The following is a 10,584-nucleotide window of genomic DNA, read 5'->3' on the forward strand; positions in this document are numbered from 1 at the left end:
GAACGCTGGAGACAAACCTTAGAGAAAACCACAGCGCGGGGGGTGGGGTGGGGGGGGTGGGGTTGGTGGTTTCGTTTATTTATTTATTTACTTATTTAAAGTTTTCAATACAACACAGACTGAGCTAAGGCATTCTGATCTTGGTTTTTATTTGGTTAAACAAACTTCTCCCTCGCTCTGGAGCCCGGGGCAGGGCTGTTTCTCACGTTCACGTTGTGCCCCCTGCTCTTCCCAAGCACGCGTGGGAAGGGGGTGGGGGGGGAGGCACCGAGCGCCACGCTGCGAAGCGGGGAGGCTGCCCCCCCGCAGGGATTATCCACACGGCCCACGGTGGAAGCGCAGGATCGCTGCTTTAACTCTGCGGGGCAGGGAAGGGGGAAGAGAAGCCTCTCCCCGGGAGGCTCTGCGGCTGCAGCCCGGAGGGGCTGGGGATATGCTGTCCCTCACCGTCTCCCTCAGAGGAGGGAAGACATGGCAAGGCCGCAGCAGCCGCATCTTGGTGTAAGGGGTGGTGGGCACACACACAGCCGGCCTGCGCAGTGCGAACAGCAGACAGCGGGAGAACAGCCCAGGAGGAAAGGGAAGGCTGAGACCAGGGACGGGGTCGGCTGCGGGCAGCGTTCGCCACCCAAGATGGCGGCGGCCCCTCGGGCGGCCTCTTTGTCTGCAGCCGCCGCATTGCCGAGAAGGGCGCGAAACTGGGGCAGCGAGGCCACGCCCCCTCCCCCTCGCCGGCCGCCAATAAGGGCGGGGCGGATTCAGAACCCAACCAATCGGCTGCCTCCACTTCCTTCTTTCTCACAGGGGCTCTCCCGGCCAACGGCCTCGGCGGTCGCAGCCAATCCGCGCCGCCCCCTGCGTCCCGCCTCTAAGCGGGAGGGGTCAGGAGGCGCAGCCGTTTTGTTTTCTCTCCCCCCTCCCCTCGCCTCCCTGCGGGGGCTCATGAATGTTAATCACGGCCTGCCCAATCCGGTGGCTCGGCGGTGGCAGCGCTTTGGTGACGTTGTAGCCCCGCCTTCCGCCGGGCTTAATTTGCATATCCATGAGATGGGCGGAGCGCAGCGTGGGCCTTTATAAGCCGCCGCCCCGCCAGCCTCAGCGTACATCGCGCTGAAGCTTTGAAGTGAAGTCTTGAATCCGCGCCTCCAGGCACCGGTAAGCACCGGGCAGGCTGGAGTGGGATGGGCCCATCTAGGCTGGACGGTACCGGGGAACGCTTGGTGGGCCGAAGTTTGAGGGAACGTGTCTCAGGAATGGCGAAATTGTTAACCGGGGGAGGTCGGAGCGGAGTCTTTGTCCTGCGGCCGGGGTGACCACCGCAGTTGCGTGGAGTCCGGAGGAGTTGTCCCGGTTGTTTGCTGCGTGTATGTGGGAAGGGGCCGGGGGAGGGGTGAAATGCGCGCTCGGAAACAAAATGGCGACGAGGCTCCACCGTGCAAAATGGCGGCGCGCGGGAGGCGGGGCGGCGGAGCGCGCCGGCGCCAAGGGGGCGGGGAGGGAGGGCGGGGTCGGGAGGGCGCCGAGGGGTGGCGGGCGGGGCCGCGGAATGCGCATGCGTGCTTGATCGCCTGCCCCTTCCCTCCTCCCTTTCCCACGGTGGAGGGGTCCTGGACCCCTCGCTGCGCTACCGGGGCCTCGTGTGCCTGCCGAGCTGTGGGGTCGGAGCCCCCACTGGGCCGTAAGCTTTTACCGGGCTCTGTGGCTGGGAACTCCACCCGGGCTATCGGCTGCGACCGAGATGGGATGCCCCCGTGGGACCACGAGGTCTTTACGGAGCTGCGGGGCTTGGACGCCTGGGTTGTGAGCTCCGCTCCTGGCCTGGGCTGTGTGCGGCCGGGGCCGCGCTGCCGACGTCCTGCTGCTTGCCGTGATCTCGGCTGCGGCTCCGCTTGCCCGGGGGGGGGGGGGGGGGGGCGCTTGGCCGGCGGCCAGCCCCAGGGCTGATCCTCTGTAACGCAGAGCTGCGGTGTCCTGTGCGCGGCCTTTGCGTCATCCTCGGTCCTCGGTCGTGGTCTCGGAGCCATTTAATCCTTCAGCCCTTGCGGGAATGTGGATTTTGAGATCCCGATTTCCCTTTCCTTGATTTATTTTCCCTTTTTTTTTTTTTTGTTTTAGGTTAAAATGGCATCAGACGAGGGAAAACTCTTTGTCGGTGGACTGAGTTTTGACACCAATGAGCAATCATTGGAACAAGTCTTCTCTAAATACGGACAGATCTCTGAAGGTAAGATCCTCAGGCCTAGGTTGGGATGACTTATATAGATTTAAGGCTGCACAGGCGTTGATTGTTTGGTTTTTTTTTTTCCCTTTCTTTGTAGTCGTGGTGGTAAAAGACAGAGAGACTCAGAGATCCAGAGGGTTTGGGTTTGTTACGTTTGAAAACATAGACGACGCTAAAGATGCCATGATGGCCATGAACGGGAAGGTAAGGAGGCCTTGGGCTCGCTCTGTGATTCTTCACTGTAGTGAAATGAGCATGAAACAGAGTTCTGTTTAGTGCTGTGGAGGAAAATGGAGGGGTAGTGGTGCTCTAAAACGGGGTTCCGTGGCTTAGGTTGAAGGAACCTCTGAGAGATCATGTGCTCAAACCCTGCCAGCCACAGGCAGGGACACCTCTCAGCTAGACTTGGCTGTTACAGGCCTTGAACACCCCCAGGGAGGAGGCATCCACAACCTCCCTGGGCAAACCTGTAGTCTCACCAACCTTTTACTGAAGAACCTCTTCCTTGGATCCAGTCTAATTCTGCTCTCCCTCCACTTCAAACCATTTCCCCTTGGCCTGTGGCCAGGCACTGTTAGGAAAAGTCCTTTTCCAGCCTTCCTGTAGGATCCTTGCAGGTCCTGGAAGGCAGCTTTGAGCTTGTCTAGCCTGAACCCCCCCAGCTGGTCGAGTGGTGAGGTTAAAAGCTTTGTGAGGAGCGGTGCAAGCCCGGGTGCTGGGTAGCTGGCAGCGAGGATGTGCAACTCTTGGGTTGTTTAAACAGCTTTTCACCCAAAGTTGTTGCCTTGTTTGTTTCCTTTTAGTCTGTAGATGGACGTCAGATCAGAGTTGACCAGGCTGGCAAATCATCAGAGAACAGATCTCGTGGTTACAGAGGGGGATCCTCTGGGGGCAGAGGCTTCTTCCGTGGGGGCAGAGGTCGGGGCCGTGGTTTCTCCAGAGGTGAGGGTGAGTATACCAACTTTCTTTTTCCTCCTCACTTCCTTCAGTTCCTGATAGTTTTAATCAAAGCATGTCCAAAACAAAAATCTCTCCAAATCATTAATGATCTTTGGTCTCCTCTAGGAGGTGGAGACAGAGGTTACGGCGGCAGCAGATTCGATTCCAGAAGCGGTGGATACAATGGTTCCAGAGACTACTATAATAGCAGGTACAGTTATTGTCAGGGCCCCACTGGGTTGTTGTGGAGCTGGTTGTTTTTTTTCCTTTAAGCCTCTTGGGGGGGGGGGAAAAAAACCTCAAACCAGGCTGCCCCAAGCTGCTGGGCAAAACCACCTCAAGCACCTAAAGGCTGTCTTTCCTTCTGCGCAGCAGGAGTCAAGGGGGCTACGGCGACAGGTCTTCAGGAGGATCCTACAGAGACAGCTATGACAGTTATGGTAAGTCTTGGGTCAAGTGGGAATGAGTTTTGTTGTTATGGCTGTGTGTAGGAACTCTCTTAAACCTCCTCACCCTCTCCTCGAGTCTGGAAGCACTCTGTAAGGCTCGGGACTTGTTGCTATTTGCGCTGTTCTTGCCCTTTAAGAACCAAATCTGCCGAGGCTTTGGACGTGGTCGTTGCCGGGTTAAAACCGAAACCCAACCAAAAACGAGTTGCTAACTTCGTGTAATGCATGTGTGTAGGAGTTGGCTTGGACCTTAAAGGCAAAGCAAGTTGCTTTAAAAACCCAATTTTCCTCAAGCTTTGAGAGAGAAAAAGAGAGAGACTTAAAGGCAAAACTCAAACCTCCTAACTTTGATTCAAGGGTGGGGGAGTTCGAACCCAAAAAAACCCCAACCAAAGCAACGCCCCCTCCCCCCCAAAAAAAAAGAAACCCTTCTAGCTTCTTGGAGGAAAAAAAAAGGAATGGAAAGGGAGTGAAATGCTGGAACTTGTCTATGCTTCAGTGCCTTTACAATTTGTGCCTGCTTCTTGTCCTCAGCTACACACAACGAGTAAAAATCCTTCCTGACTCAAGATCGTCCTTCCAATGGCTGTATTTAGAAAGATTTTTGGAGCTTCGCTGAAATGGTTCTTTGTTGTAGTAACATCTCCTTGTATTTCACACACTTTGGGTTTTTAGCTTTTCATTTATCAGTTGGGAATCTTGTCAAATAGGGAAACAAAAAAACAACCAAAAAAAAAAACCACCAAACCCACAGCCTGACAGCTTCTGATCTAGCAAAGAATGGGGTCTGGGCCAAAAAAAAAGACTTCTTGTTTTTTTTTGGGGGAGGGGGAGTGTGTTTTGTTGTTGTTGTTGTTGTTCCTCCTGGCAAAAGAAAGCTCTGCTTTCAAGAAGTGGGTTTTTTTTGTGTTGTAAGAAATCTTTCTTTTTCTGAAAGCACTTCAGCTATTAATTGCCTCCTTCCCTTGATTGAGCCCATGGTGTGTGTGTATGTTCTGGTTTGCTTTTTTTATGAGTTAAGGGGGAGGCCTTTCTCCCCCCTGCCCCCTTCCCTCTGCCTCCTCTCTTCCCCTAGCCCTGATTTGGTTTCATTTTTCCCCCCCCCTCCCTTTTTTGAGCTTAGAAAAAAGGCCTTTTGGGGGAATTTTCAGTGTTCACTTTAGAAGCTGAACAAGCTGTGGACTTTTTCAACCCTCTCCTTTTGTTTTTCTTTGTATCTTAATTTTGGATTCCTTTGAAAATTGCATTACCCCCTTCCACCTTTCATTGATTTTTTTGGTGGTAACATTCCTTTAGTGTAGCAAGGTAGGAATGCAGCCTTGGGTGTGTGTGTGTGTCTCCCCTCCTCACCCCCCAAAAACAAAAACCACCTTGATATATCTAAAAGAGAAAGTGGGAAAAAGAAAATAACAGCTTCCTCCTCTTTTATTACTTTCAATTTCTTCCTTTTTATTTTGTGTTTTTTTTTGGCTTGTATGTTCTGGGATAACAACAAAAAAAAAAGAGATATCTTTGCCTCACTGGTAATTTTTACTGTTGTCATGATGTAAATTTACCCAGAGGAGAGAAAAAAAAAAAGCAACAAGAAGAGGAAAACATAAAAACAAGAAAAATAGGCTTGGAAAAAAAGAGGGGAAAAAAAAAAACATTAAAAAAATAGGAAAAAAAAGGAAAAAAAAAAGAGGAAAAAAACCAACAAAAAAAAAGAGGTTCTCTTGGATAAAAAAAAGAAAATGTTTTATTTATATTGTCCTTTTTTACTGGAAGAAAAAAAAAAAAAGCAAAAATAACTGCATATTCCATTGCTTATTGTATTTGAAAAAGTGGTAAAAGGATTCTTGTATACAGTTCTTTTTATTTCACATATTATTATTATTACCTTTTATTATTTTTAGTTTTTTTTTTTTTTTGTTCTCCTTTTTGGCTTTACGAAGCCTATTAAAAGACCATCTGAAATGAACTCTTGCTCCTGACATTTTACATTTCATTGCACAACACAATTCCTTGGAAGATGGAAGAGAGGAGGAAAACAAACCAAAAACCAAGCCAAAACCAATCAAAACCAAAGCAAGTCTAAAGTTTAGTAGCTGGACCTCAGGAGGAGAGAAGATGATTGCAGGTGGATGGCAGTTGTTGGCTTTTAAACCTCAGGAAGATGCAGTTGGTTAAGCTCATGAGGTGGTTTATTTAAGCCCAGGAGAGATGCCTTTTGTGTTAGCCTCAGGAGATCCACCTCAAGCCCTGGAGATGGGTTTGTTAAGCCCAGGAGAGGCATTTTCTTAACCCTAGGAGATGGGTTTGTTAAGCCCAGGAGAGGCATTTTCTTAACCTCGGGAGATCCACTTTAAAACCTCAGGAGACTCTTAACCTCAGGAGATTCACCTTAAGCCCTGGAGATGGTTTTGTTAAGCCCAGGAGAGGCATTTTCTTAACCCTAGGAGATGGTTTTATTAAGCCCAGGAGGGGCATTTTCTTAACCTGAGGAGATGCAGTTTGTTTACCTCAGGAGATCCACTTTAAACCTCAGGAGATGGTTTTGTTAAGCCCAGGAGAGGCATTTTATTAACCTGAGGAGATGCAGTTTGTAAACCTCAGGAGATCCACTTCAAAACCTCAGGAGATTCACCTTAAGCCCTGAAGGTGGTTTTATTAAGCCCAGGAGATGCAGTTTGTTAACCTCAGGAGATGGTTTTGTTAAGCCCAGGAGAGGCATTTTCTTAACCTGAGGAGATCCACTTTAAAACTCAGGAGACTCTTAACCTCAGGAGATCCAACTTAAGCTCTGGAGATGGTTCTATTAAGCCCAGGAGATGCAGTTTCTTAACCTCAGGAGATGGTTTTGTTAAGCCCAGGAGAGGCATTTTCTTAACCTCAGGAGATGCACCTTAAGCCCTGGAGATGCAGTTGGTTAAAACCTCAGGAGATGGTTTTATATTAAGCCCAGGAGATGCAGTTTGTTTACCTCAGGAGATCCACTTTTAAACCTCAGGAGACTCTTAACCTCAGGAGATGGTTTATTAAGCCCTGAAGATGCATTTTTGTTAGCCTCAGGAGATTCACCTTAAGCCCTGGAGATGCAGTTGGTTAAAACCTCAGGAGATGCAGTATGTTAACCTCAGGAGATGGTTTTATTAAGCCCAGGAGATGCATGTTCTTAACCTCAGGAGATCCACTTTAAACCTCAGACTCTTAAACCTCAGGAGATCCACCTTAAGACCAAGAGATGGCAGTTTGCTCACCTCAGGAGATCCACTTAATTAAGCTGAGGAGATGCAGTTCATTAAGCCCAGGAGAGGATGTCAGAGGAGATTTTTTTTCCAGCTTGAGTGACTCCAACCTGACCTCTCTCTTGCCCAGGGGACCTCTGTCACCCTCTTTTGCACACAGAAGCTTCTGCCTCTAGAGGCCGGAGGATCTGAAAGCGCTAAGGGCCGGTGCTGAACTCAGCCGGTGCTAGGTTAGGAGGATGGAAAACCAAAACCCAACCAATCCTGCACCCCACCTACACTGTAGTTGAAGACTTAGTGCTTTAGTCACCCCCCTGACCCCCCTCCACTTCTTCTCCCCTGGGGGAGGAGCAGCTGCTAGGTGCGGTGTGGACCCCCCCCCCCCCCCGGTCAGGCGCACTGCCGTCGCTTAGCTTAGCTTTGTGCATTGCCTTCACGAAAAGTTCTGAGCGTTCTTTGCTAGCGGTATGTGGAACACTGCAGTGTCCTTGGAGAGGAAAAAAGAAGTGTTGTGCCTCCAACAGAAAACCTCTGAGACGAGAGCTGCTCTCTTGGCTAGTTCATATGTGGAAAATAGCCCTGTAATTCGAGGTAACTCCTTTTGCTCATGTCCGCATCCTTCCTCTTGTTGAGAGCTCATTTTGAAAGTCTGGATTGATGAATGTAACCTGTGAAATATTCCTTGAGTTTTTCTCTCTTTTTATTTTTTTGATTTCCTTTTAATATATATATATCTCTCTCTATATATTTTAAATTTTTTAAAGTTACTCTGTTGGGTTTTTTCCTTTTGTTGTTGATTATGTTTAGTTGTTTTTTTCTCCACAATTCTGGTCCCGAGTGATGGGGGGAAAAAAAATAAGCCTTAAAAAAACAACCCCAAGTGAACATCCTCCAATGTTTTCTGACCCCCCCCCCTCCTCCTCCCCTGTGCAAACCTCTTTGGCACAACTTGGCTTCCACAGATCAGAGCTGTTGGGGTCGTGCAGTCCGTTGTCTTGCCAGTAGGTATTGGAAGCAAGATTGGGGCGGGGGGGGGGAGGGGAACGTGACTTCCCCTCCCCCCTCCCCCCCACCACTACCACCACCAACCCCCTGACTCTTGGTCTTCATCTATTTGAGGCTCTTCCTTTTAAGGCTTCACTCTGAAAGTTGCTCACTTTTGATTGTAGCTTTTCTTTGCCATCCTACTTGGTCGCCATTCGTTTGTTTGGTCTTTTTTTTTTGACACCCCCAACCCCTTCCCCCCCCTCTCCCCTCCCCCAGTAGCCCACATCTGCCTAAGCAGCCCTGTTGAAACAAAACAAAACACAAAAGTGGTTTGACTCCTCTCTGCTTAGGGACACCAAATGCTAAACTTTTTGGTTGGCACAAGCAAAAAATAAGCCAAAACCAGACAGAAAAATGAACACCAGAGGCCTCAGCCAGCCCTGGAACACGTTTTTTTTCCCAGACTGTGCTTCTGTGGTGTGCTGGGTTCAGCAAATGGCTTGTGAAACCCTTTGTTAAAGCCTGATGTGACTTGTGTTGAGGTGTTGGGGGGGTGGGGGGAGGAGGGAGGGACAGGGAGGGGAGGGGTGGCAGGCAGTGTTTTGGAAGCCCTTCCTCTCGATGTCTCTGTTAATGCACTTCTGCTTTGGCAGGCTGAAGGGGAGAGGGACGCTCGCCGGCGGAGCTGAACGAGAGGATGCTGAGGGAGGAGGGGTCTGAGGAAGGCAGGACCAAAGGCTTGGGCTTGCCAACCAGGTAATAACTGCTCCTTGCCCTTCCCCTGGTAAAGGTTGAGAGGAGAGGATCTAGTCAGTGTAAATAGAGGGGGAGTGTGGTGTCTTGAGAAGGCTGAGAGGGGATCTCGTCAATATCTAGGGGTAGGTGTTGTGAGACGGCTGAGAGAGGATCTCAATATCTATGAAATAGGGGCAGGTATCTTGAAAAGGTTGAGAAGGGATCTCATCTATATCTAGGGCTAGGTGTCTTGAGAAGGCTGAGAGGGGACCTTACTAATACCTATAAACTGGGGTAGGTGTCTTGAAAAGGCTGAGAGGGGATCTCAGTATCTGTAAATAGGGGTAGGTCTCTTGAGAAGGTTGAGAAGGGGACCTTATTAATACCTATAAACTGGGGTGGGTGTCTTGAGAAGGCTGAGAGGGGACCTTACTAATACCTATAAACTGGGGTAGGTGTCTTGAGAAGGCTGAGAGAGGATCTCAATATCTATAAATAGAGGTGGGTGTCTTGAGAGGGGATTTCATCAATATCTAGGGCTAGGTGTCTTGAGGAGGCTGAGAGGGGATCTCATCAGTATCTAGGGGTGGGTGTGTTGAGAAGGCAGAGAGAGGATCTCATCACTGTCTATAAATAGGGATGGGTATCTTGAGAAAGCTGAGGAGGGGATCTTCTCAATGTCTATAAATAGGGTAGTGGGTGTCTTGAGAAAGCTGAGAGGAGATCTTCTCAGTATCTATAAATAGGGCAGTGGGTGTCTTGAAAAGGATGAGAGGGGATCTTCCCTATAAATATCTGAGGGGAGGGTGTCAGGATGAAGGTGCCAGGCTGTTGGTGGTGCCTAGTGACAGGAATAACAGGGACAAACTGGAAGCCAGTAAGTTCCATCTCCCCATGAGGAGAAACTTCTTTGGGGTGAGGGTGCTGGAGGCCTGGAGCAGGCTGCCCAGAGAGGTTGTGCAGTCTCTTCTGGAGACTTGCAAGACCCATCTGGATACCTTCCTGTGTGACCTGCTCTAGGTGACCCTGGTTTGGGAGGGAGGGTTGGACTCCCATCTCTTAGAGGTATCTTCCAACTCCTAACATTGATTCTAGCTTTGATTCTGTTACCATTGTATAGCCTCATTCTCTTTAACTGTGGAAAGTCTCACCAGTAGTTCCTGGTTGAAATTCTCCATGGCCATTCCTTGCCTTGATACTCACTTGGCTTTAATTTCATTTCAGCAATGAAATGCATCAGAGAAGACAGGAGGAGGAGACAGCCATTGACTGGAGTGGTGGAGATGGAAGAGCTTTGAGCAGTGGTGTGACTGGTTTTGTATAGCTCAACTGACTTGAGAAATCACTTAAGCTAGAATAAAACACTGGAATGTGGGGGGAAAAAAAACCCCAAACCCTGAATTCAATCTCTGTAGTACTTTGTGGGGGATACAGCAGAACATCCAAGCTGGTGCTCAGGGCGTGCAGCAGAGAAACCAAATCACCTGGTGTGAAAGGGACAACCAACTGCTGCTGCTTTGGCTGTGGGGAGGTGGGCAGAGGGTAACCTGCAAGGGCTTGAGGGAGAAATTCAGTTGCAGTCTTGCAAGGTCAAATTAAGCAGCCTCCACTTAGTACACATCTGCAAAACCTTGGATGGTGAACTCTCCACACAAAGTGGTTTTGCTGCTGGAAGCTCTCAGAGAGGAAGTTGGAGCTGTTTGTGAGGTCTTAGGTGTGGGACATGAAGAGGTTCAGCTGTCCTGCAGCTGTTCCTCTGTTGAATACTTGGCTCTAGATCAAGGTTGCCTCAAGTTTCCCACCTAGGTGAAGTTATTTGTGTCTCAAACCCCACAGTTTGGGGTTTAGAAGATTTAACTTGGGGGGGGTGGAATGTTAACAGTAGAGCAGCTTTATCAGATGAAAGCTTGGAGGGGAGTGAAGGGAGGGGGGACAGCCTGGAGAGGGGAGTGAGGAGAGGAGAGGGGGGACAGCCTGGAGAGGGGAGTGAGGAGAGGAGAGGGGGGACAGCCTGGAGAGGGGAGTG

At 49.7% G+C, this 10,584-nt stretch overlaps 1 protein-coding gene across 8 annotated transcripts; it reads left to right on the top strand.

Moving 5' to 3' along the window:
- The first annotated feature begins 1,051 nt into the window (after positions 1-1,051).
- CIRBP (cold inducible RNA binding protein) lies at positions 1,052-9,959 on the top strand. 8 transcript variants are annotated; one of them, XM_068156264.1, is made up of 8 exons: positions 1,052-1,155; positions 2,116-2,224; positions 2,319-2,425; positions 3,025-3,169; positions 3,287-3,371; positions 3,533-7,427; positions 8,477-8,579; positions 9,783-9,959. In XM_068156264.1, the coding sequence occupies exons 2-6, from the start codon at positions 2,122-2,124 to the stop codon at positions 3,624-3,626; spliced, it is 534 nt and encodes a 177-aa protein (XP_068012365.1). In that variant the 5' UTR covers positions 1,052-1,155; positions 2,116-2,121; the 3' UTR covers positions 3,627-7,427; positions 8,477-8,579; positions 9,783-9,959. The 8 variants fall into 8 exon arrangements, with proteins under 8 accessions (XP_068012365.1, XP_068012367.1, XP_068012369.1 ...); XM_068156266.1 differs by having other exon boundaries at positions 3,533-3,600; positions 4,144-8,579; XM_068156268.1 differs by having other exon boundaries at positions 3,533-3,600.
- Positions 9,960-10,584: the final 625 nt, after the last annotated feature.

Source organism: Melanerpes formicivorus, unplaced genomic scaffold, assembly GCF_026170545.1.
Source record: "Melanerpes formicivorus ecotype bairdi unplaced genomic scaffold, bMelFor1.0.p_v2 SCAF_34, whole genome shotgun sequence".
NCBI lineage: Eukaryota > Metazoa > Chordata > Aves > Piciformes > Picidae > Melanerpes > Melanerpes formicivorus.

Bases quoted from the DNA above. Each gene is read 5' to 3' on its own strand.
- CIRBP (XM_068156261.1), top strand. From the start codon at position 2,122: ATGGCATCAGACGAGGGAAAACTCTTTGTCGGTGGACTGAGTTTTGAC. The intron at 2,225-2,318 runs GTAAGATCCTCA...CTTTCTTTGTAG, and splicing joins ATACGGACAGATCTCTGAAG to TCGTGGTGGTAAAAGACAGA. The intron at 2,426-3,024 runs GTAAGGAGGCCT...GTTTCCTTTTAG, and splicing joins TGATGGCCATGAACGGGAAG to TCTGTAGATGGACGTCAGAT.